This window comes from Geotrypetes seraphini, chromosome 4 (genome assembly GCF_902459505.1).
Source record: "Geotrypetes seraphini chromosome 4, aGeoSer1.1, whole genome shotgun sequence".
Lineage (NCBI taxonomy): Eukaryota > Metazoa > Chordata > Amphibia > Gymnophiona > Dermophiidae > Geotrypetes > Geotrypetes seraphini.
Genome location: NC_047087.1, coordinates 276,128,241 through 276,154,756, shown reverse-complemented (window position 1 = coordinate 276,154,756; position 26,516 = coordinate 276,128,241). Strand labels below are relative to the sequence as shown.

The window sequence follows — 26,516 nt, the reverse complement described above, 5'->3', positions numbered from 1 at the left end:
ACTGCTACAATAGTTTCTCCAGGCTTATATATATATATATATATCTCCCTGCCACAAGTGTAGAAAAGTCTCACTGCCAGCGGGGGGAGGGGGAGCATTTCTCCCACTCTGCCCCTCCCTTTCCGCATAAAACTTTCAAGCCTTATGATGCCACAATCGTTTCTCCAGGCCTATCTCTCTCTCTCTTTTGCAAGCATAGAAAAGTCTCACTGCCAGTGGGGGGCAATGTCCCATCCTCCTACCCACCTACCCCCCTCACATGAAAAAGCAGAGATGACTTTTTTCATACACACAAGAAACAAGCCATCTTCTTGGCAAAGCGGAAAAAAGTCTCACTCAGAAAGTTGAGGTAACAGTACCCAGGGAGTAGACAGCCTGATGAGTCAAAATGGGTTGTTATACATGATTTTAAAAGGAACATTCTTCCTTGCCACAATGAAACGGCAGTGCTGAAAGTTTAGAGATGAAACTTCCCATGATGAACCAGCTGCGCTAAACTGCCCGAGATGAACTGGTGGCGAAGAAATGGCCATGCTTAACTGGCCATGCTGAATCATCCCATTCCGACTGAGTGGTTAGGAGAATCTCCTACTCGCTTAAACTGTACTCTGCAGGCTATTTGCGGATATTCAACAGCCTTAAGCAGGCAGTGCTGCTAAACCAATGTCCCCACCATCACCCAAAATATGAAAAATACAATTTCATTGTAGCCTTATTTTGAATGGGACAAAAATTCTAGGTCAAGTGAACAAAGTTTATAATGGTATGTTCAGATGAACAAACATTTGCAAAGTGAGAGGTCAATGTTGAGTCAGTAATAATTATGATATTGCAATTTAGTACAGCAGTGAATGTTGGGGCAAAATGTACCTGGGGTTGAAAATTTTGGGGGTGAAATGTAGGAGGTGAAACTTCCGGATGCTGGCTCACCTAAAATCTGGGTTACCAATTGGATGTCCACCTTCTCCCAAAGGGCAGTGAAAGCCTTCCCCCTCTATCCTGATCTTTCAACCATGGAAGAGTGAAAACATTCTCACTATTCTGATCCTTACTCCCTTCTACTCCTTTCCCCCAGAGCACTGGGGACCCAACCAGAGCCTCCAAACTCCCAGACCTACCTTAATAATCTCTGGTGGTTTGGGGCCCAAGGGGCAGGAGTGATGCCCACTAACTCCTGCCCATTGTGGCTCTGGCTCCACATTGGCTGCCATGATCTCTAAAGACAGCCTCACAGAACTGCTGCTAGAGGTCACAACAACCATTTTGAAGTCAGAGCCATGATGGGAAGAAGAAAGTGGGCATCATGCTTGCCCTGAAGACCCTAGACCACCACAGATTATTAAGGGTGCTGGGATAAAGTAGGGTAGATTCTTGTTGAGAGCCTAATTACTGGAGGATGGAGGCAAATCTTACCTGACAACCCTTCAGCAATATCGCTTATAAAAATGTTAAAAAGACCAGGCCCAAGAACAGAATCTTGAGGCACACCACCGGTGACATCCCTTTCCTCAGAGCGATCTCCATTGACTACTACTCTCTGTCGTCTTCCACTCAACCAGTTCCTGACACAGCCCGTCACTTTGGGACCCATCGCAAGGGCACTCAGTTTATTTATTAGACGTCTGTGTGGAACACTGTCAAAGGGTTTGCTAAAATATAAATACACCACATCTAGCCCATTCCCTCTGTCCAATTCTCTGGTCACTCAGTCAAAGAAATTGATCAGATTTGTCTGACAAGACCTACTTCTAGTGAAACCATGTTGCCTCCAGATCTGTAATCCACCAGATTCCAGAAACTTTACCATTCTTTTTTAAAAGTGTTTCCATTAATTTGCTTACCATAGAAGTCAAACTTACTGGCTTGTAGTTCCCTACTTCTTCCTTACTTCCACTTTTGTGGAGAGGGATCACATCTGCCCTTCTCCAGTCCTCTAGTACTACTCCCCACTCTAGAGAAGCATTGAAAAGATCAGTCAGTGGAGCCATCAGAATTTCCTTAAGTTTCTTCAGCACCCTTGGATGTACCCCATCCGGCCCCATCGCTTTGCCTACTTTTGTTTTAGGTAGCTCCTCACGAACACAACCCTCTGAAAATTGATAAGGGTTTATCACTCCTCCATCCCTATTCATGTTTGTTTTCTGTGGTCCCACTCCCGGAGCTTCAGCCATGAACACAGAATAGAAATATTTGTTAAGCAATTCAGCCTTTTCTTTATCAGCTTCTACATATCTCTCCCCTTCACTTTGCTAGATCCTTCCTCATGTTATTCACACGATCAGGGGTGTCTACGTATTGTAGATTTTGGTATCATCCACAAGGAGGCAAATCTTACCAGACAGTCCTTCAGGAATATTACTTACAAAAATGTTATAATGAAAAGGCCCAAGAACTGAACCTGGTGTCACACCACTGGTAACATCCCTTTCCTCACTGACCACTGCCCTCTTGTGGCCTTGCACTCACCAGTTTCCTGACACAATCCATCACTTTGAGGCCCATACTGAGTTTATTTATTAGATGCCTGTGTAGAACAGTTTCAAAGGCTTTACTAAAATCTAAATACGGTACACCACATTAAACACTCTCCTGCTATCTAACTCTTCTCTGGTCACCCAGTTAAAGAAATTGATCAGATTTGTCTGACAAGACCTGCCTCTATTGCATCCATGTTGCCTCAGGTTCTGGACTGCAGAAATTTCACTATTCTCTGTTTTAAAAGTGTTTCACAGAAGTCAGATTTACTAGCCCTGTAGTTCCCTGGCTCTTTCCTTCCCACATATGTCTTTCTCCACTACCGACTCTATAGAAGCACTGAAAAAGTCAACCAGTGGAGCTGCCAGAACTTCCCTAAATTCCTTCAGTACCCTCAGATATATGCCATCTGGCCCCATCGCTTTGTCCACCTTTAGTTTAGCTAGCCCCTCATGAACACAGACCTCTGAAAATTGTTAATTCTCTACCACATCTCCATCTCTATTTGCATTTGTCTTCTGCAGTCCTGCTCCCGGCTCTTCTGCAGTGAATGCAAAACAGATCTAAGTGTACCACTTGCATTTCCTAGAAGTTTTTAATAAAGTCAAGACATTTAGGGCTCCTTTTACAAAGGTGCGTTAGGGCCTTAACGGGCGGAATAGTGTGCGCTAGCCGCTACCGCCTCCTCTTGAGCAGGCGGTAGTTTTTCGGCTAGCATGCGCTAATTCGGTGCATGTGCTAAAAACGCTAACACACCTTTGTATAAGGAGCCCTTAGATGCAAAATAATTATTAAATAGATTCTGAATTTAACCACAGCGTTGTCTTTACTTTTCATAGAAGACAGTGGGCATTGAGCTATGAGAGATGCACATAGGAGAAAAATAATGTTACATTTTTTGAGTTATAATTTTTTTTATTCATGTCACATATTCAGGTTAAAAAATAATCATAAGAACTTTTAGGCCCTGATTCTGCAAAATGCATCTAAAGTTAGGCGCCTACGTTAGGCATCCTTTGTAGAATCACGCCCAGCAGAGTTCAGCACTGTTAAGGCATCTACCTTTTTAGGCGTCTTTTAGAAAATCAGGTTTTAGGTGAGATTTAGACGTCCAAACAATGTCCTTAATGTTATAATATTTTATTATGTTATTAGAATGCTGATTTTATGCTGTTTTTCATTATAATTGTAATACTAGGAGTTAGATCTGTTTAATGCTTTTATTTATTTCTCTTCCATTAGACAGAATGACTGGGATTCGAACCAGCAACGTTAGGATAGAAGAGTATAGGGGTCACGTGATGAGTCTGGAGTGAGAGGACGTGTTTTTTTGAGCTCTCTGACCTCGGGTCTCCTAATACCAGCTTAACTCCCTTTAAACTACTGGCTGGCTATCTTAGCCCCCACCGGATCTTTTGCTACGGTTGGGAGTGTGCGGGGGGTGTCTCGCAGGGTCGCTGGGACCCGGAATGCCGGTACGGTTAGCAAAGACACCAAAGCAGAAGTCGGCCCTGTCGGGGTCTAAGATGGCGGCGTCCCCGACTCCAGTTTCGGCACCAGCACAGTGGGGTGAATGGGCCCAGGAGATCTCCCGCATGGTTACAGCGGCCCTGGAAGATCGTTTGCACAAACTGCAATCTGCAATGGAGGGCATAAATGAGCGCTTTGAGTCCCACGCTACCCGCATCGCAGAGGTGGAGCAACGCATATCTGATGGGGAGGACGCGGCTTCCCAGGATCGGGAAAGTGTGATCGCCCTGAAGGCTCAGGTAGCCACCCTAACCAGCCGGCTAGATGATCAAGAGAATCGCCAGCGGCGGAATAATCTGCGGGTGGTGGGTCTGCCGGAGCTTCGGGCAGATCTTGAGTTGTATAACTTTTTCCAAGTTTGGCTCCCGACGCGGCTGGGCCTAGAGCCGCCGGTGGCGGGCTTTCTGTGCGAGAGGGCTCATCGCCTGGGGCAGCGCTCGGGAGATTCTAATCGTCCCCGAGCAGCGATAGCGCGGTACCTGAACTGGAGGGAGAAAGAACTTATCCTTCATGCTTACAGGAAAGCCGGTCTGCTGGAATATGAGGGGCGGAAGTTGCTGTTATTTAATGACTACTCCCTCCACGTGGCGTTCCTCCGCAGAGAAATGGCGCCCCTGTGCACAGCATTCCATCGGAGAGGAGTGCGCTTCGCGCTAGTCTACCCAGCGTCTCTGCGTGTTTGGAGGGAGGGAAAACCTTACACCTTCCCTGATCGTGCGGAGGCCCAGCGCTATTTGGATTCCCTACCTGTGGCTGACAACGGAGGAGTCCCTGCAGCAGATCGGGTGGATTGAGCAGCATGGTCGGGGAGTTATGCATCCGGTCTTTGCCTCTTAACTTTCTGCTTGCTGACCAGGAGTAGAGAATGTGACACTGTGCTTCCCGGTGCTCTGATGGCTGGTTTCGGCTGGTGTGAGCGGGGGAGGATGGTGGGACTGGGGACTGGCAAGGTTTGGTGTTTTTGCCGTGCTCCCTTGCTGTTGGGATGAGGGCTGGACTGGTTTCAAAGTTCCCAGCCTTCTTCTTTTTTCTATATCTGGCTGTTGTTTGCTCTTCTAGCTGGGGTTAACTGGGCAGTGTTGTTCTTCCTGTGGTGGGTGGGCTTTCTTGTTGTATATCTGCCAGTATTATTTCTTTCTTTGTTTAGGGGGATCCGGGGGTTTTGAGAGCTCTGTAGGGGATTTTGGGTTGTTTCTGTTTTTGGGTGTGCTGTACATTGTTTTTTCCCTCACCTTGTTCTGTTTTGTCAGGGGTAGGGTTTTTGGGGATGCCTCCGGGGATGATTTCCTATGGGGGACGGGGTGGGGCTGTTCCCTTCTTTTTTATTCTGTGCTGGGAGGCACTGGGGATGGGGATGGTGCTTTTTCAGGGGGTGGGCTGTGGTTGGAGGGTAGGGAGGGTTGGGAGTGGGGGGGTAGGGGGGGGGCTGTTGTGTTTGCTTGTGGGGTTGGATGGCTGTGGTTTGGAAGGGCTGGGGAGTAGACTGTGTGTGTGGGGGTGCAGCGACCCTGGGGGTGGATGCACTGGATTTTTTGTTCTGAGTTCCTGCTTGGGGAGATTTTGGTTCTCTGGGTTCCAGATGGGAGGCCTAGCTGGGGGGCAGCCCGTCTCTACTACTTTCAAGTATACTGTTCTTCTGATTGGGACATTTTCTTCATCATGACTAAGTTGACCATATCTACTTTAAATGTAAACGGGATTCATTCCCCTATTAAGAGGAAAAAATTGTTATCTTGGTTCCGGAGGAGGGGGACGGACATCGCTTTTGTGCAAGAAACCCATCTTTCGGCTGCGGAGCATCTTAAGTTGCGGCGAGAATGGGTGGGCGAGGTCTGTTCGTCCTCCTTTGGCGCCCGGAAGCGAGGGGTTGCCATTCTTATTCATAAACAGTTGCCCTTCCATGTTCATAAAGTTCTCCAAGATCGGGATGGCCGCTGTGTTATTGTTTTGGGGGAACTCTGGGGTCAGAAGTGGCTATTGTGTAATGTGTATGCTCCTAATGTGTATAATCATAAATTTTTTTCAGATTTGCTTGCCAAGATAGCCATGTATCCTGAGTACCAACCGGTGGTAGGAGGGGATTTCAATATTACCGCTGATCCCGCACTGGATTGTAGACCGGCCAAGGGTGGGACCAGGGACCACGGAGCCAAGGGGGTAAACTTTTTGCTTAGCCAGTTGCAGCTGTTGGACACTTGGAGGATTTTGCATCCCGCGGAGCGCACTTACACTTTCTACTCGCATCCCCACAATGTATATGCCAGATTGGATTACTTGTTGGTGTCGCCCTCTCTGCTCTCAAGAGTGTCTGGGATTGATATTGAGGAGGTTCCCCTGTCGGACCATTCACCAGTCGTCATGGAGCTTCAGTTCACGCCGGATCCTGGGGAACGCCATTGGAAATTTCCGTGCTCTCTATATCGAGATCTCGACTTTCATAAATATCTTCGGGAACAGTGGTTGGAGTATAGTTCACACAACAATACCGAAGATGTTGGTCCAGTGACTTATTGGGAGGCCTCCAAGGCGGTCCTGCGAGGGTTTATTATTGCTTATCTGTCTCGTAAACGGCGGTCCCTGGATGCGGAATTGTTGACTCTATCGGGGGAACTTCGACAGCTGCGGGCGCGCCACTGTAATTCTCTCTCAATGGATGACAAACTTCGTCTCTTGAACGTTCGGCGACAGATCGACGCCATCCTGACGCAGAGGGCTTCCCGCGATATTTATTTTCAACGGTATAAATTGTATGCTTGGGGAGGTAAGACAGGGAGGTTGTTGGCTAATTTGGTCCGGCCTCCGCGTACCAAGCAGGTTATCCTCTCCATCAGAGACCCCAAGGGTACCTGTTACACGCAGGAGCGCCAGATTCAGCAGCAATTTGTTCAATTTTATGAATCTCTGTATGCGAATAGACCGTTCTCGGACGCTGACCGGGATGCTTTTTTTCAGGGGCTTCGGCTCCCTCAGTTGACGGACGCCCAGTTGGGACAATTGAACGCCCCTATTAGTCCAGAGGAAGTGCAGATCGGTATCAAGCAGCTTAAGTTAACTAAGGCACCGGGGCCCGGATGGGTTTGGATCTGAGTATTATAAGATTTTGTCGGATCAGATCTCTCCGGCTTTGGCGGGAGCGTTTAATGCACTCTCTGAGTCTCGCGGTTTGGGGTCTCCTAATTTGGCCCATGTGGTGCTGCTGCCTAAGCCTGGCAAGGATGCGGCACAGGTGGGTTCCTATCGGCCTATCTCCCTTCTTAATCAGGATGCCAAACTCTTTGCCGCTCTTTTGGCGCGTCGTTTGAATGTTTTTTTGCCGCTCTTGATCCACGAAGACCAGGCTGGATTCGTGCCAGGCCGTTACGCGTCCATGAACTTAGTTAGAGCTTTGATGGCACTCCATTCCAGGCGTGGCCTGGCTGGAGACTCGGCTATTGTAGGCCTGGACATGGAAAAGGCCTTTGATAGTATCCCCTGGCAATATCTCTTTTGGATTCTGCGGCAGTTTGGCATCGACGGTACCATTCATCAATGGATCAGTAGCTTATACATCCAGCCACAGGCCAGGCTGTTGGTTAATGGTCAGTTTACTGCACCGTTTGCTTTGGGGAGGGGGACGCGACAGGGATGTCCGCTGTCCCCATTGCTTTTCGTGTTAGCTATTGAGCCATTGGCGGCTAGGATTCGAGCTGATCCGGATATTCTGGGCATTCATATTGGAGACCAGGAGAGTCGCATTAATCTTTTTGCCGATGATATTCTTCTTTATCTGGACCATCCCCGGAGGGATTTGGGGCGGGTTCTCGCTTTGGTCCGCTCCTTTGGTGATATTTCTGGGCTGCGAGTTAATTGTGATAAATCTGAACTTCTTCCATTGCGGTCTACTCGGGTGGAGGGTTGGCATGCGAGCCTTGAGATTCCCCCGGTGAAGGGGCCGATGCGATATCTGGGAGTATATTTAAGTCCTGATCTCCAGCTTCTGTATCGCTATAATGTGCTCCGTCATTTGGAGGAGATTCGGCGTTTGTGTGAGAAATGGAGAGAACTTCCCCTGGGGGTTTGGGGTCGTGTGGCTTTGACTAAGATGGTCCTCCTTCCCAAGATTTTGTATCCGTTGCAGGCTATACCGCTCTGGGTTAATGCTAAGGAGGTGCGTCTGTTTCGTTCGCTTATCTCCTCCTTTGTTTGGCGTCATAAGCGAGCCCGGATTAGCTCTGCTACCCTGGCATTGGATAAATATAGGGGTGGTTTAAACCTTCCTGATCTTCGCTATTATAATGTGGCCGCTTTGTTTCGCTTTATTCATGAAGGATGGTCGGGGTGTTATAAATTCTCGTCCCGGAGCTGGGTGGAGTCGTGGTGTGCCCCACACTCGGTCTTGTCTCTTTTGCATATCCCATTGTCGGTTATCCCGGGAGGGGGGGCTAAGTTTGCTTATCTCTTGCCTATGAGGCGGGCGTGGCGGTGGTGGAGACGGCGGCAGGGGAAATCTCCGGCTGCATCCCTTTTGTTGCAGTTATATGGGAACTCCGACTTCCCGCCAGGAGTGGGACACGCCTGGTTCCGGCAGTGGGAGCAGAGAGGGGGAAGAACACTTCATGATATTGTCTCCGTGGGGGGGGGGGTCGGTTTCCTTCTTTTGAACAGCTGCAGACTCAATGGCACTTGCCTCGGACTCACTTCTGGGCTTATCTCCAGGCCCGGCATTATTACTTCTCTCTTGACCGTCGCTGGGGGGAGGCTTGGCTATGTGGTCCCTTGGATGTTCAGTTTTTTCAGGTTTCTCCAGCTTCCAATAAGTTGGCTACCTGGTATCGGATTCTGAAGGCCGCTTCGGATTTGGGATCTATTGACCGTTTGGCCTCTCGGTGGCAATCGGAGCTCGGTATTGCCTTGGACCGTAAGGCCTTTCTTGATCTCTTTGCCACCGTGCACGCCATGGGGGGTTCCACGGATTTTAGGGAAATGCAAATTAAAAATTTTGCATCAGGCTTATTTATCTCGGGCTCAGGGAGCTCGTATGGGCCTCTGGGAAGACGCCGTGTGTGTTAAATGTAAGCGTTATGTGGGTACCCTAACTCATCACTTTTTGGAGTGCCCTTCTTCTGCAATCTGGCTGCAGGTTCTCCCCTTTTTGGAGCGCCTTTTTCACCGAGCTATACCATGGTCTTATGGTTTTCTGCTCCTGGGGGATCAGCGGGATTTGATTGAGGGGGGGCTCACGCTCCCTCAACGCAGGGTTCTTTACATGGCTGTCTTGGTAGTAAAAAAGCTCTTGTTGCAGCATTGGGGGGATGAGTCTGGTGCATCCTTTCCGCATTGGCTGGCTCGTTTGGCTATGGTGGGGCGCTATGAGCTTCAGCGTCTTCCTAAGGCTGGGAGTTTGATTCACCGCTGCTATCGAGATCTGTGGCAGAGGGTGTTGCAGCTCTGCTTTGGTTTGGAGTCGGAGGGCATGTCTTCGTCTTCCTCTTTTTGATTTGGTTCCTAGTGGGGGTGGTTGCGTTATCTCCCTCTGTTTTCTTGATTTTGCTTTTGCTTCTGTTTTGATTTGGTTCTTTCTCGGGTGGCTGCACCGGTGTGGATGTGGGGGGGGAGGATTGGGCGGCTTGGATGTTTGACTGTCTAGTGGTATGTGTGGGGGATGATTGTTGTGGTCTGGGTTGCGTGAGTGGGATTGGCGTGTGTTTGTGTGGTGAGGGTTTGGTATTTTAAAATGTCAACTGTGAGGGGAAACCGCACCTGAGGTTTTTTGTACTGCGATTATTTGCTGTTCTGCTATCTTGTACTGTTTCTGGATGCTCTGTTTTCTGATTGTTTCACTCGTGGTTGTGTGTTCCTTTGCAGTTGTCAATAAAGATAATTTACAAAAAAAAAAAAAAAAAGGATAGAAGAGTATAGGTTTAACCAGTGTGCTACAGAATGAGCTAGCAAGCTGCATAGCAATTGTAAAACTGGGTCTTATAGGCATTGTAAGGAAGTTTACTTTTGAGCTTAGTTTGGGCTTCAAATAGATCTGAGTTCTTTGTACGTTCTTCCAGAACTTAGGCACAGTTTGGCATCCTTAATTGGCTCATTACCTACTTAGATTGGACATCTAAAGCATGCCTAACTTTAGGCATGACTTAGGCGCCCTTTATAGAATCAGGGCCTTAATGTCCTCAAGTTGATTTTACATGCATCAATTCATAGTTTAATATGTGTTAAATTGATTTAACATGCATTGTACTGTATATTTTAAGACATATTAACGATCATCCCTTTTTGTTGAATGGGGTTGCTCTGCCTTTGCTCTCAAGAATCTAATGGTTATTGTAAAGCTGTTTTATAATATGTATTAATGCCAAAAAAATAATAAAATAAATCACTTTAAAATTAGGATGTTTAATTTTGAATTGACAGCACTTTTGCTGTCTCAGTACTATTTCGCTGAAGAGAAATTTGTTCTTGGGCAGTCAAGTTTTTGCAAAATGTTTCTGTTAAAAAATAAAAGACTAGTTTCAGATTCACTGTATTGATCATCACATACAGATTTCCATTGTTAAATGCTAGAATTATTTGGAAAAAAATAATTTTCTGTGTATGGTGAATGATTAGCCGAGCAAGCTATTTCCTGCTGAAACACTCAAATGAGAAGTTCACATAAAAAGATACATCATTTCAAGAAATAAAATCTCACACGCAGAAAAGCCTCAACTGTTCAAATCAGTTTTAATCTTTCCTGCTTATAGTAGTCTTTAATTGTACTTTTTGAAATGTGCTGTGCTGCATTAGTATTCTCAGAATGTTATTTTGAGAAAAAATTAATCACATTAATCATTTATACATTCATTTTTTTTCCAGTTATGCAGCAGTTGACATTACAGGAAGCACTGGGCTAGGTAGAAAGGCAATTGATTCATCGCTGCAGAACCACAGTTTGACCCTACTTAAAAAAACAGTGTGGGCGGAAGTGAGTTTACTTTGCTGACAAGTGCTTAAAAATGCCAGTTTCCTCACTGAAAATTCAAACATCACCAAATATTGAATAAAAAGAACAATATATTAAAATATCACTAATTAACCCAACATGGTCCTGTTTTGATGATAAATCTGCATTGCATTAAAATGGATCATCAAGAGTTAATAAAATCATATTGCAGGCAATGTTGTTCTGGTGGGAAGTGGTTATTAAAAGAAATATATCAGATTATAACAGTTGATCATCCATTTTAATACAGACAGATTAAATATAAATAGCAAAGATACTTACCTGTAGCAAGTTTTCTCCGAGGGCAGCAGTATAAATATTGTTACACTAGTGTTTAAGCCTGTTAGATTAACGGGTGCTAGAATAGATGTGTAGACTTAACAGTTGCTGTCTGTCTTTCTGTCTGTCATTCTTTTTTTCTCTCTTTCTCCTTGGTTGCTGTCTGTCTGGGGGGGGAGGGGGTTCCTTTCTCTCTCTCTCTCCTTGGCCACTGGTTGCCTGTCTTTTTTTTCTTTTTGTCTCTCTCTCTCTCTCTCTTCTTGACCGCTGTCTGTCTGTCTGTCTTTATTTCTGTCTCTCTGGCCCCCTGTCTGTCTGTCATTCTTTCTGTGTGTGTCTCTCCATGGCCCCTGTCTTTCTTTCTCTCTCTCTCCTTGGCTGCTGTCTGTCTGTATATTTTTCTTTGTCTCTCTCTCCTTGGCCGCTGTCTCTCTGTCTGTTTTTTTTTCTTTGTCTCTCTCTCCTTGGCCGCTGTCTGTCTGTCTTTTTTTCTTTGCCTCTCTCTCTTTGGACGCTGTCTGTTTGTCTTTCTTTCTTTCTGTCTGTCTCCCTGGCCCCCTGCCTGCCTGTATTTCTCTGTTGTGCCATGCCTGTCTCTCCATGGCCCCCTTCTGTTCTCCCCCCCCCTTCCAGAGCAAAGCATTCCGGCGTGATTCTGCTGGATGATGTCACCCAGTTGTATAAATATTTATCCTGCTGTCCTTGGAGAACACCTGCTGCAGATAAGGATCTTTACTAGAAAACAAAGATATTTCATAATTGCAGTTGAGGGGTGGGGGGGCTTACATGCAAAATCTGGAAAAACTGTCAGCCACTACCTACCACTTTTCAGCTTAAAATAGTTTAAACATATGAAAATTATCTACACAAAAGAATTAAGTGATGGATTATATGATGGGCCAAATGAAATTAGATACAGAAAAAAGACTATGCAAATAGTATTGGTAGACAGGAGTTGTTAATTGCTTTAGTTCTGTTAAGAGTAAGAAAAATATATCTCAGTCACCTCCAGGTTAAATAAAAGTTCAATCACCTCCAAGTTAAATAAAAGTTAAAAGTATCCAAGTGTCTGTACTTCTGTGCCACAGACTAAACTGGAATACTGAAGACCAAAGTTCTAGTCTGAGGTGCACTTTGTTATCAATCTTACCTGCTGACCCTGATGGAGACACTTGTTGGACGTTCTTACAGTTGGGGGAAGGATAATTGGAACATCTGTAAAGAACAGTGCACAAATCGTGACAGAGCCTTGTCCTGGTCTTCTCTCTGTTCTAGAACAGTGACTGATAATGACTTTCTCTTTTTCCAGTAAGGAGGTCTGTAATACTCCAAAAGTTATCTTGGAATCCCATCGTCTTAAACCAGCTTCTGCAGTTGTTTTAAATATATGCGTATTCTATATATACTTAAACTCATGGTAATCTCATAACTGTTTAAATTGATTTTGTTAACAGTGATCACTCCATCTTTATTGCTGTAATTTGTATAACTTCATCTATGACAAGAGTTTTATTTAATAGAACGTTTCCTTGATTTACCAAGACTTATCAAGATTTATATATCAGAGTTATAGTGTCAGACTTTAGAACCTACATTTTAATGATGATAGAAGTCCCTGAAATATTGGTTAACAAAATCCAAGTGTTTAGATATGTTATTTCAGTAATGTTTGTCATGTTCATCAGATTTGCTGTCTGTAGCAGTTATATCTTCTGCTGTGAAGCTGACTCTGGTACAGAGTGCCAGGTGGCTTCAGTTTTTACTATTTATTAGATGTGATATTCCACATCAGACCAAAGTAGGTATATGGTCTACAATAAATATGCATTAATAGTACAGATGTATTAGTACAAATAAGTATTCTTCTGAAGTTGCAAAATATTGCATATTCTTAATGTGATATCTTGGATGATGGTGGAGGAGTCACTTTATGGTTAGTATAGCAGAATGAGGTTCTGGGAAACTGGTCCTATTCCTACTGCAGTTCCTTGTGACTTTGGACAAGTCACTTAGGCCCAGATTCTCTAAAAGGTAACGATTCAATCACTGTTGACCGATTAATGGCCAATTTTCAAACAGAGATTGATTCACTACCTTTGTTACATGCAAATGATTTGCACGGAGGTGCAAATCATTTGCATGCAAACTCCCCTGTCTTTTTGACTCCCCGTTTCTTTGACAGGCCTGTCTGTCTTTTATTTATTAATTTTTTTATGGGGCAGATATTTTCCGTGTGTAACACACGCAAAATATCTGTGCCATGGAAAAAAAATGAATAAAAAAGACAAGCAGGCCGGTCAAAAAAACGGCAATCGGGTTTGACAATAGTAAAACCCGATTCAAAATAGCCAAGCAATTGTTAGTGAATCAATCACTTGGCTATTTTGCATGGGGTTTTACTAATTTGCATGGGAGGTTTGGATTGGGACAGAGGTTAGTGAATCGGGTCGGAGGGAAATCGGGTTGCAAAGGGGTCGCAAACCGATCGGTACACAATCGGTTTTCTTAGTGAATCTAGCTCAAAGGCCTTGTCAGGATGCCAGAGGTTAGACGGAGGTAGGCATCCTACCACCGCCTAACTTAATTGTTTTTATTTGGTGTTAAATTAAGTGGTAATTGACCGTGTCATGTAAGACCAATTAAAAAGTAATTACAAAAAAGTGCCGCTACGTGGCCTCCGGGATTAGCGCCTAGGTCCCTGGCAGCTAGCGGCACCTAGTGATGCCAAAGCCTGGAAGGGGGGCATAATTAGGAGCGGCACCGCACTTCAGCGTCACTGTGCGACACTGTCTACAATTCTGACAGGATCCATAGGTGCTGGAAATTTAGGCCTGTGAAACACTGGCCTATATTTCCAGTGCCTAGGGTTTCATCAAGCTGCAATTCTGGAAGCAGCACCTGTTGGTGACTGATGTGTGGCAGGCGCTGCTTACAGAATCAGCCCCTTAACCTTCCATTGTTCCAGGTACAAAATAAGTACCTGTATATAACATATAAACCATTGTGATTGTAACCACAGAAAGATGGTATACCAAATCCCATCCCCTTTCAGAGAATCTATAAGAAATATCATTAGGTGCATATTGAAATCATCTTGTTATCAAATTTATTTAAAGATAAGAGTTGTCTACGTGGTCTATTGCAGGGGTAGGCAATTCCAGTCCTCAAAAGCCGGAGCCAGGTCAGGTTTTCAGGATATCCACAATAAATATGCATGAGATAGATTTGCATCTCAAGGAGTTAATGCATGCAAATCCATCTCATACATATTCATTGTGGATATCCTGAAAACCTGACCTGGCTCCGGCTCTCGAGGACCGGAATTGCCTACCCCTGGTCTATTGGATGCTCTATTATTGCCTCTATTTCAGAAATATGAGGTATGTTATGAAATATGAGGTATTTTTGTTCATTTAATTAGATAGAAAAATAACCTTTGTGTTAAACATATATAGGATGTACTGTATATGTGCAAAGAAACTGAACAAAACTGATATGAATGCAAACCTTCAATGATTATAGTTACCGCAACAATCTGCCTTTTGTGGGGATAAAATGGTTTAAACTATTTTGGGAAAATGCAAACACTTGATACCTTGTTTGGCTTATCATAGAGTGACTTAGAAGAACGAGCTGCAGCAACATTATATATAGCAGTAAATTAACTGACCAAGGAACTCAAAAGCTGTTGAGGGAAGACTAGAGAGCAAAAGCCCTAGGTCTTGTTTTGCCATTAATTAAGAACATAAGAATAGCCTTAGTGGATCTGACCAATGGTCCATCTAGCCCAGTATTCTGTCTTCACAGAGGCCAATCCAAGTCATGAGTACCTGGCAAAAGCCCAAATAATAGCAGCATTCCTTGCCACCGATTCAGGGAAAGCAGTGGCTTCTCCCACGTCTGTCTCAAAAGCAGTTTATGGACTTTTCCTACAGGAACTTGTCCAAATATTTTTAAAAAAAAGAAAACCAGCCTACATTAACCGCTCTTACCACTGGCATCGCATTCCATAGCTTAGCTATTCTCTCGCATGAAATTGAAATTAAATCTTAGAATTTCATATGGTAACAACTGTATATATATAAAAGTTGAATAATTAGTCTATGGTAAATTACTAATAGTAAAAAACATGTTCAGCAGAGTAGTTGCAAATATGGGTAGTTCTGTAACTAGCCACCTGGATGCAACTCGTGGCACATACTGTAATTTTTGCTCCATTAGACGCACTTTTTTTCCCCCAAAGCGCCCCCCTCCCAGTTACCTATTTTTAATGCAGCCGCCCTCCCTCACTGGACGCGGCACCCTCAGCTGGCTGGCAGGCAACAGGCAGGCCCTGGCCCTCTTCCTCCTCCCTGCCGCCCCCCGTGTGTACCTTTTTTTTTTTTTTTTTTTACTTCTGTTCGCGGCCAAGGCTGGCTGGCTGCCTGGTTCCTGCCACTTCCTCCCAGAACTGCCAGCTGACGCAGCTGACTCCCGTTCTCTTGCAGCATGGAGCGCACTAGGTTGCCTGCCTGGTCCCGTGCCACTTCCTGCGAGAATTGAGTTTTTGCGGGAAGCGGTGCGGGACAAGGCAGGCAACCTGGTGCGCCGCTATGCCATGGGAGAATGGAAGAAAGAGGAAGCAGCCACGTCAGCCAGCAGTTCTGTGAGAAAGCGGCAGGAACCCAGCAGCCAGCCAGCCTTGGCTACGAACAAAAGTTAAAAAAAGTATGCGCAGGGGTGGCAGGGAGGAGGAAGAGGGCCAGGGCTGTAGGGGTGTTTCCTTATTTGCACCTGAAGGTTAGGCCTCTATGACATCATCAAGCCTGAACCATTGTAAGCAATCATTCCAACCTGAACCATGCAAGAAGAGAAAGAAGAAAACATCTTTGCTGTTTCTGCCTGATGCATTCTGGGTATGCACCAGAACTGTGTTCTAGTCAAGGACATCCAGCTATGCCTACATGCTCAGCCTGTGTGAATCTTGGGGGAGTCATGGCTCATGTGCTGGTCTTATCTAACGAAGGCGCCTCTGTTTCACGGCCTGAGCGAGACTCTATACAGAAAGTCTATTCATCTAAGTTATGTTTCTGGATTGGTCTGGGGAGGTCATCTGATGAACCAAGTGGAATGTGCCTAATTATTAATTTAGTCTGTGTTAGGATGTGAGAGAGCTCGCATCTTATCATAGGTGTTTTCTGCACATCTTATATAATAATTAAAACCTGAAAAGTTACCTCTTGTGACTCTCTGCCTGAGAGATAGAAACCGGACTTTCTATACATCTGGATTCCATCACATAAAAGAAACCTTTGCTGTCAACCTAATTTACAGCTTCTCCAGTTGCTGACGGACTGTTCCTAAACAGAAGAATTTATACTTCTGCTAAGCGGAGGAAAGATGTCTTCCATTTCACCTGATTCTGTGCTATGGCCTAATTGGATGGTGAGAATAAGGAATTATATGTCTTTTCAGCTGGATTAGAGAGGGAATCCTATTGTCTTTGGGATAATGAAGTGAAGCACCTGCGGTGATAAGCTATATTTCTACTTGCTGCTAATCAGAAAGTATTATTATAAGGAATTATTTAGTGTGTGTAAGAATTAGTTTTACTCTTATCTAACAAGCGTGGTGTGATAATTATGTATTGAGTTTCATGTCTGTATTCGGATATTTTGTGAACAATAATCATTTGCTACTGGCTTATGAAATTATATTTTTATATTTCTAATAAAGTATTTCTCATAGCCTGGGTCTCTGTGTCGTGTAAGTAGGCAAAGCTTGCTGAACCTGGATGAGATATTATGGTCTTCCCTAGAAAACTAAGAGGCACATAACTTGTTTATGTAACTGATTAGTACAACCATAAATCTTACTACAGGGCCTGCCTGTCGCCTGCCTGGGGGGTGAGGAGGAAGAGGCCGGGGCCTGCATGCTGCCTGCCTGAGGGGTAGGGAAAGAGGATGGAGAGTCCAGGGCCTGTCTGTTTGATCTGCCCAATTAAAAATAGAGAAGGAGGAGGGAGAGGCCGGGGCCTGCCTGCTGCCTGCCTGGGGGGTAGGGAGGGAGGAGGGAGAGGCCGGGGACTGCCTGCCTGCCCTCCCTGCCAAATTAAAAATATGGAGGGAGGAGGGAGAGGCCGGAACTTTCCTGCTGCATACCTGGGAGGGGGAGGCCTGCCTGTTTGCCTGACTGGGAGGGGGGGGGAGGTCTGCCTGCCTACCTATCTACCTACCCACCCACCCACCCTGTCCCATTCCTACCCGCCTGCTTGCCCTGTCCCTGCCTGCCTTGTCCCTACCTGCCTGCCAGCCTCTAGGCCTGCCTGCCCTGTCCCGGCCTACCACTAGACCATCAGAGGGGGGACAGGGTACAGAACCTGGCAGGGAGGGGGGGACAGGGTACAGAGCTTGACAAGGATTGTATGGTTGTGTGCAGAGCCTGGCAGGGAGAATTTGGTTCAGAATGTTTTTTTTCTTGTTTTCCTCCTCTAAATTTAGGGTGCATCTTATGGTCAGGTGCGTCTAATGGAGCGAAAAATATGGTAGATTCTATAACAATATCCATGTTCAGATTCCATTAAGGGTACTAGTGAATGTGGGCAGAAATGTAGCAAGCATGAATGGGCACACCTAAATGCAGTACTTAAGTGTGTACCTGTAGTTTAATATCAATGCCAACCAATAAGTGTTTAAAAAATATTTTAAATGTGAAAGGAACCTTCAGACAAGATGTTCACCCACACGTTGCCCTCACTATGTGTATAAGGGCTTCAAGGATGTATCTTTCATGTATTAATGTATTTATTTTATTTAGCTTTATTTATATCCCGTCATACCTTTTAAGTTCAAGACGGTTTACAATGATAGAGGAGTACATTGAGATTACAGTGAGAGATGGAGTGCATAGAGATTACAGCATTAATTTGGAGTGAGAACATTCAGAGATTGCAGCATAGCGATAACCGCATTAAATTAGAATGAGAGCAGTTCAAGTTCAAATTGGTCATGAACTCAATTCAGTCCTAAATGAACACTTGACTCTGCAGGTTTCATAGATAATCTGATGCCAGGGACTCGCATGAAGACTTTGGCTTCACTACATTTGACAAAATTATCTTCTGAACATCGCTGGTGCTTATTGAATAATGGCACTTCATCATATATATCTTCCATAACGTATCCAGCTGAAGCTCGTCTTGTTTGACGGTTCTTTTCACAATTTAACTTATTTAAGTCCTTATTGGTAGGCTTTGATATTGGTCTATAAGTTCTGTAGTTTGTTTGCCCAGTAATAGGGTTATTGTTTGGACTGGCACTTGTGTGTCACAGTATTCTGTAAGTTACTGGAGGGGGGAGAGAGGGGGTGCCTTGCCTGCTTGGGGTGGGAGGAGAAATCTACCACTTACAGAAGGAGGACACCGATGACTGTGAAACTCTACCAGTTCATGGGGGGAGGGGCAATGGTGAGAGAGCTCTGCCAGTTTGGGGCGGGCTGACAGTGGTGGAGGCAAAGGAGAGATACTACCAGGAGGAAGGTTGGAAGGAATACCCAACATCTCAAGGGATGGAAGGGGAGAAATGGTAAGAGTATAAATCATTGATTTATATTCAGGTTATCATTTTTCCCCTTAAAAGTGTATGTGTGTGGGGGGGGGAGAGATGGTGTATCAGTTTATATTAGGATGGGTTTATATTCAAGTATATACAGTAATTAGAATTTGCACATTCACCTTTCAAAGCATATTCTATAAAGTGCACATAAATTCTACTCAAAAGGGAGGAGCAAGAAAGTGCTGGGGGCATTCCTAAAACTTTGGTGCACCGTAACGGGAAGGTGTGGTTCCCTGGTAGAGCTGATCCCTCTGCACCCAGAGGTTGTGAGATCAAATCCAAGTGCTGCTCCATGTGACCCTGGGCAAGTCACTTAATCCTCCAGTGCCCATTGCTTTAAATGCCAAAGCCACAAAAAATCAGTATACAAGTCCCCTTTCCTTTCCCTTAGTAATAGAATACGCCCGATCTGCACACAACTTAAGCGCAGATATATAGGTTTGGTTTTCATTGGCCTAAATGGGTGCGTCCCGCCTACATGTTACTTACGCGAATGGATGTTAAGCATGATTTTATAAACTGCACATTACTTCGGAGGCCTTTTATAGAATCATTTATTTATTTAGTATTTATCTACCACTTATAATCTGAGGAGTACATTCAGGTACTGAACTATTTTACTCTATCTGTCCTGGCAGGCCCACACTCTATTAATATACCTGGGGCAATAGGGATTAAGTGACTTGCCCAGGGTCACAAGGAGCAGTGTGGGATTTGAACCCACAACCTCAGGGTGCTATGGCTGTGGCTCTAACCACTGCACCGCACACTCCCCATTATGCTAAGCATCATCCTTTTCAGTGCCATTTTTTAGGTATCATATATAGAATATGATTTATTGAATAAATTGAGGCCATACATGACTTTGTACAGATGCAGTTGACCTAAAACTTATAAAAGCAAATTTCTTCGACTGACTTGTCTTATGATGAAACAGTTCTTTCATTTTAGTCCTTTATTCTAATTATACTGCAATTAATCCCAATTATTTTATTAGTAACCATTTTTTTTTTAAGAAAGAGAAAAACATATTTAATCAAAATCACCATATACAATAAGCTGTGATGGGTTCTTGCATAGAAATTAAAATATCCTAGTAAGGATAAAGTAAAGGTTGAATTTTAGATAAATTTTTAACTTTTTGCACTAAGGGGATACTGTATTCTTATTGAATTTATAGATAGATAGTAGACAGAGAGAGAGATAAAACTAGTTAGAACCAGAGTAGGTTTACAATATTTGTGCAAATTTGAACTAAGATACAAGTATAAATCGTTAAAGAACTACCGTATTTTCGCGGATATAACGCGTGCGTTATACGCGATTTTACCTACCGCGCATACCCCTCGCGCGTTATATGCCTGAGCGCGGTATAGAAAAGTTTTTAAACATAGTTCCCACCCCGCCCGACGCCCGATTCACCCCCCCAGCAGGACCGCTCGCACCCCCACCCCGAACGACCGCTCGCACGCGCTCCCACCCGCACCCGCATCCACGATCGGAGCAAGAGGGAGCCCAAGCCCTCTTGCCCGGCCGACTCCCCGACGTCCGATACATCCCCCCCCCCCCGAAGGACCGCCGACTTCCCGACAATATCGGGCCAGGAGGGAGCCCAAACCCTCCTGGCCACGGCGACCCCCTACCCCCACCCCGCACTACATTACGGGCAGGAGGGATCCCAGGCCCTCCTGCCCTCGACGCAAACCCCCCTCCTTCCAACGACCGCCCCCCCCCAAGAACCTCCGACCGCCCCCCCAGCCGACCCGCGACCCTCCTGGCCGACCCCCACGACCCCCCCACCCCCCTTCCCCGTACCTTTGGAAGTTGGCCGGACAGACGGGAGCCAAACCCGCCTGTCCGGCAGGCAGCCAACGAAGGAATGAGGCCGGATTGGCCCATCCGTCCTAAAGCTCCGCCTACTGGTGGGGCCTAAGGCGCGTGGGCCAATCAGAATAGGCCCTGGAGCCTTAGGTCCCACCTGGGGGCGCGGCCTGAGACACATGGTCGGGTTTGGCCCATGTGCCTCAGGCCGCGCCCCCAGGTGGGACCTAAGGCTCCAGGGCCTATTCTGATTGGCCCACGCGCCTTAGGCCCCACCAGTAGGCGGAGCTTTAGGACGGATGGGCCAATCCGGCCTCATTCCTTCGTTGGCTGCCTGCCGGACAGGCGGGTTTGGCTCCCGTCTGTCCGGCCAACTTCCAAAGGTACGGGGAAGGGGGGTGGGGGGGTCGTGGGGGTCGGCCAGGGGGGTCGCGGGTCGGCTGGGGGACGGGCGGAGGTTCTTGGGGGGGGGCGGTCGTTGGGGGGGAGGGGGGTTTGCGTCGAGGGCAGGAGGGCCTGGGATCCCTCCTGCCCGTAATGTAGTGCGGGGTGGGGTTAGGGGGTCGCCGTGGCCAGGAGGGTTTGGGCTCCCTCCTGGCCCGATATTGTTGGGGAGTCGGCGGTCCTTCGGGGTGAGGGTGCGAGTGGTCCTGCCGGGGGGGGGGGATGTATCGGACGTCGGGGGGGGGCATCAGGCTTTCAGGATGGGGACAGACCTTCAAGGGGGGACAGGACTTCAAGGGGGGACAGTGCACGGAAGTCAGGGGGGGTGAACGGAGAGTCGGGACAGCGCACGGAAAGTCAGGGCGGGCGAAAGGAGCGTCGGGCATCATGCGCGTTATATGCCTGAGCGCGGTATAGAAAAGTTTTGGTACATCATATCGTGATTTCTGCGCGCTATACCCCTGTGCGCGTTTTACACAGGTGCGCGTTATATCCACGAAAATACGGTATTGTTTCACATTGAGCTTTTTTTTTAACTGAGAAGCTCAATTGCTATAAAATGACACATTTGTGACTTCATAATACCTGTTAGGAGCTATTCAGTGCTCACCATGGCATTGAAAACATTATTGTGAAATGTCATCTGTAGTAACGCCAGTAATTCATGGCCCCACAGAAATGCATCTGTACTTTGGCTGGGGATAATAAAGAATTGAACTAAAATCATGGAATGTTAGACTGCTCTCCGGTGAAATCATTCTTGATGGCTTGCCACCTTTCTCCTTAATATATAGCTAAGTGCTAGAGCCCTCTTTGGGCTACATCTGTTGTTTAACCCTTACTTTTCCAGAAATCTCCAAAGCCTACAATTGGCATCCAGTCAACAATTCTGAAATCAGGCCATGATTTACTACTAACTCTTCAGAACTCCTAGGGGGTCCTTTTACTAAGGCGTACTAACCAATTTAGCACGTGCTAAATGCTAAGGCACCTATTATATTCTATAGGCACCCTTAGCATTTAGTGCGTGCTAAATCGGTTTTATCTGTATTTTCCAGAATCCATCCTGGGTAATCTATTATCTTCATCTTTATAAAAGTGACTTCACTACTAGACTTTGAACTTCCATTTTACAAATGCATAAACTCCATAGAATTAATTTCCTGAACACATCTAATTCAATCTTGGTTCTCAGCTTCTACAATCTTTTGGTCCTACCTTCCTCTGGTGACGTTTGTTTCCTTTCAGTATAGGATCATATTAATCTTTCCTGAAATTCTATGAATTTGTTGCAAGTTCTATTTTTCATTTCCCTACAGGCGATTTAATCCACTCTATGAGCAGGTGCAAACGGCCTTCTATAGATTATTCCAGTCCATATGCAAGTTAGAATATTTTATCATTTACACTTACTTCAGTGTTCTGTCTGTGTTCCACCCAAACTCAGCCCTTGTTCAAACCTACTGGCAAAATACTACCACCATTATTATTTATCATTTCTATCGTGCTGCCAGCGCGATATGTACTTTTGGGGGGGCATCACGCGCCTGCTTACAAGATGGCCACTTAGCACTTTTGCTCCGTTCCAGCCTTGCCTAATAATAGTCTCCACAGCCTCTCAGAACAAGTGTTCTGGTCACAAATCGCCTCCCACACCTCTGAGAATGATTTCTAAACTCAGTAAGTCTAATTCCGCATCTGCCACGAACCCTGCTTCGTCGCATTCTGCATCCAAGCGCTCCAAGCATGAGCCGCCATCCCCTGCTAAGGCCTCAGCCGCTAGCGCCTCTGAGAGCGGCGTCTCCATCTCACATGACCTGCAAGTTCTGCGCGAACTCATGCAGGAAAACCTCGTTGCCACCACCAAAATCAAAACCGAGATGAGCAATATTGTGTTACAATTAAAACACCACAATGCCCATATCGATCTCGTCGAGAAGCGACTAACGGCCCATGACTCCCAGTATTTGACAGTCCAGAGCGATCTTCAAAAAATTACTACATTGCAAAATGACTTGGAGGACATTTCCTCCCGCCCTCGCTGTACAAACAACTTGAATCAAAGATGTCTTGCTTTCTCTGGAATGGTAAACCCCATAGGATCTCACTTCGTGAGCTTAAGGCCCCCACTCACCAAGGTGGTGTTAACTTTCCTGATCTCTACCGTTATCATAAGGCCTTCATCCTATGACAGGGGGCGGAATGGCTTTCTTCTTCATCCTCTTCTGATATGCCAAACTGGCTACGTTTGGAAACGTCCATTGTTAGGCCCTTTCCCCTCCTCCGCCTGATGGGCGCCTTGAGCTTTCCTAATCTCCTCAAGAATCCCATTCTATCCACAACTCATAAAGTTCTCTCTGAGTTGGACACCCACTTGATATCCCCTGGAATCACTCCTTATTTTGCCCCTTGTGGTTTAATAAGAATGTATCCATTGACAAAAAAACTATTTCCTGGCCACACTGGTTTACTCATCACATCTGGGACATAGGTTCCATAAGTCAGTCAGATGGCTCATTTCTCACATTTAATGAATTGATGGACTCATTCTCCATCAATCCATCACACTTTTATAGATGGCTTCAATTAAGGTCATCGCTTAAAAAAATCAGGTCTTTTCCCTGTTACTTCCAACTCAGTTCCCTCTCTATATACCCTCTCTCGACAATTTCTGTCCCTAGGCCACGCCACTTCTCATTTTTACAAACTTCTCAAATCTTTGTCTCCCTCATCCCTGACCCATCTACAGTCCTCATGGGAGGCAGACCTGGAGATCTCCATTTCCGAGGAGGCATGGTCCCATGTATATCACTCCACCTTTCATACCTCTCGATCGGCCTCGAACCTTCAACAAATGGTTTTCTTACTGCACAGAGCGATATGGACTCCGATCAAATCACACAAAATTAACACCTCCTATTCAAATAATTGTTGGACCTGCCAATCCGAATTGGGCTCTTTAAAACATCTTCTTTTCTCATGCCCTGCAATCTCCTCATTTTGGTCCCTAACCTGGGACACTATTTGTTCCATCTTTCATATTAATATCCCCCTGACTTACCAAATGCTCTTATTGAAATCCTTCACTGTATCTTCCCTGATCTCTAATTGATTATTTTCTGTTTGACATGCTACTCTCTTTGGCCCTGAAGATTCTGCTCTCATTTTGGAAGGACCAGTCTAAGGCCTCCTTCTCACAATGGTGGAATCTAGTGTGCCTCACTTATAGGACTGAAGCATACTTAGCTAAACAGTCTAACAGATTCTCTCTCTTTCAAGAGAGATGGGCATCCTTAAAGTCTTTCCTCCACTCCACTTCTTCTTCTTGAGCGGACCACTCTCACCTTCCTTTTCCTTCCCCCTTCAATTTCTATTTTCTTTTTTCTCCCTGAACTCTCCTCTCGTACCATTTTTCATCTCATGCTTACCCGCACAGGGATATGCCTTTGATTCTCTTGGAAAATTGTGGTGATGTTTCCTAGTTTTGTTATGCAGCTTCTATGGCTATATGTTTATTGCTATGCATATCTCTTGTTGTTTGCTACACGTTTTTGATTCTTTCCATGCCTTGTAATTCTAAAACTTTAATAAACAAACTTTGACTAAAAAAAAAAAATATGTACTTTTGCGTTACTTGCCACATAGCACAAAAATTACTTCATAAAATTATCCCCATAAGCTTACCTTTTACCTCCCTCCCTTTTTTATTTATTTATTTATTTTTTGGGGGGTGGGGGTTGTTTGTTTTTCTCAGCTGCTGCAGTGGACATAACAAAAAACAATAGTATGATACAGTTTTGATTATGTTCCTGCATGGTGCTTCTGCTAACTCAAATTTGAAAGTGAAGTGATCTATTTTTGTTACTCCTAAAACTGCGACATCCCTGCTTTCTTAATTATCTTTCCAAATTTTTACCAATCTTTAACTAAATTATACTGAAAAAAGGTTCCATTTCTACTAACAATTCATATTTAGTGTAATAGTTGAAAATTAATTTGGGAGTCGTCAATTCAAGTGAGCAGTGGTTGAGGTAGTGCTGGGCACAAAACAGAGGAATCTCTAAGCAAGTATATGTGAGGTTGCAAAACAGCAAGAATATGTAGAGGAATGCCAGGATGAAAGGAAGTGGGAATGTTTTTGTGGAAATTACTCATAAAATTTTAATACTAATATTTTCTAGTTCTGGAGGCCATACAGCCCAAAGGTGAGAGAGATGGGCTATTAAAATGGAACAATAAGCCCTTTGATGTGAAGGCCTAAATATGTATCTGTAGACAAAATACTCAGATGTATAGTTAGTACACAAGCTGCAAACGTTTTTCAGAGGAAAAATATGATAAAACAAGTGGGCATGATGTGAAGCTAGAAGGTTGTAGACTCCAGAGTAACACAGAAAAGTTAGTGGAACTACTTCATTTGGGGGTGATTATAGATGGTAGTGATAAAACCAGCCTCAGCATTCCAAAAGGATAAGATATTAGATCCTTAGATGCAAAGAACTGAAGATAAAACCAGAGACCTAGGAGGAAAAAAAAATGGCTCAGAGCAATGAGCTGAGAATGAAGGAATCTAGGGTTCAAATCCAGCTTTCCTACTGACACTCTTTGTGATCTCAAGCAAGATATTGTATTTCTCATTTCCTCAGATATCCTTTTAGATTTTAAGCTCTTTAGAGAACAGAAATGCTGTACTTGAATTACTAATAAAAGCATTATTTGGAAAGGCTGGCTAAAAATTCAAATCATTTTGGCATACTAGATAGACGGGCCAAGTAATCTTTATCTGCTATGAAAGACTGTTTACATTTATAAAAAAAAAAAAAAAAAAGGGAAACGTTTGTTCTTAACATACCTATAAATAATACATGCACTATTCCTGCATGTGTCACAGTTAGCTGTGTCTTGACCAGTCCGATATGAGAGCCTATAAAGAAAAGAATACGAGGTTATTAAAAATGTTCAGCTCTCTGAGTTATAAGTATTACTTTCATTATTTCTGTGCAATCATTATTTTAAATCAGATGTTCATTAGCCTTTCTAGCACCGATTTTTGGACTGACTTAAACTGATTTAAATCATCAAGTAGAAAGTCTTGATCTAACCCCCTCTTTTACTAAGGTGCGCTATGCTTTTTAGCGCGCGTTAAATATTAGCACGTGCTAAACACACGCTAAACGCTAACGCGTGCATGTTATCCTATGGACGCGTTAGCGGTTAGTGCGTAAGCGTTGATTTACCGTGCACTAAACACGTGCTAAAATGCTTGGCGCATCTTAGGGCCCCTTTTACGAAGCTGCGTTAGCGGTTTAACGCGCGTAATAGCACATGCCAAACTGCCAGCCGCGCTAGACGCTAATGCCAGCATTGAGCTGGCGTTAGTTCTAGCTGCGTAGCGCGGGTTTAGCGCT

At 45.0% G+C, this 26,516-nt stretch overlaps 2 protein-coding genes across 3 annotated transcripts in view; one reads left to right on the top strand and one right to left on the bottom strand.

Annotated features, from left to right (window-relative positions):
* Positions 1–26,516, top strand: part of DOCK1 (dedicator of cytokinesis 1) — a 926,077-nt gene that overhangs the window by 421,051 nt on the left and 478,510 nt on the right. The gene's annotated exons all lie outside the window — the stretch shown is intronic.
* Positions 1–26,516, bottom strand: part of INSYN2A (inhibitory synaptic factor 2A) — a 161,663-nt gene that overhangs the window by 31,783 nt on the left and 103,364 nt on the right. The window contains exon 3 of the mRNA XM_033940916.1: positions 25,961–26,032. Within this exon, the coding sequence (XP_033796807.1) occupies positions 25,961–26,032 (72 nt within the window). The remainder of the gene's footprint in view (positions 1–25,960; positions 26,033–26,516) is intronic.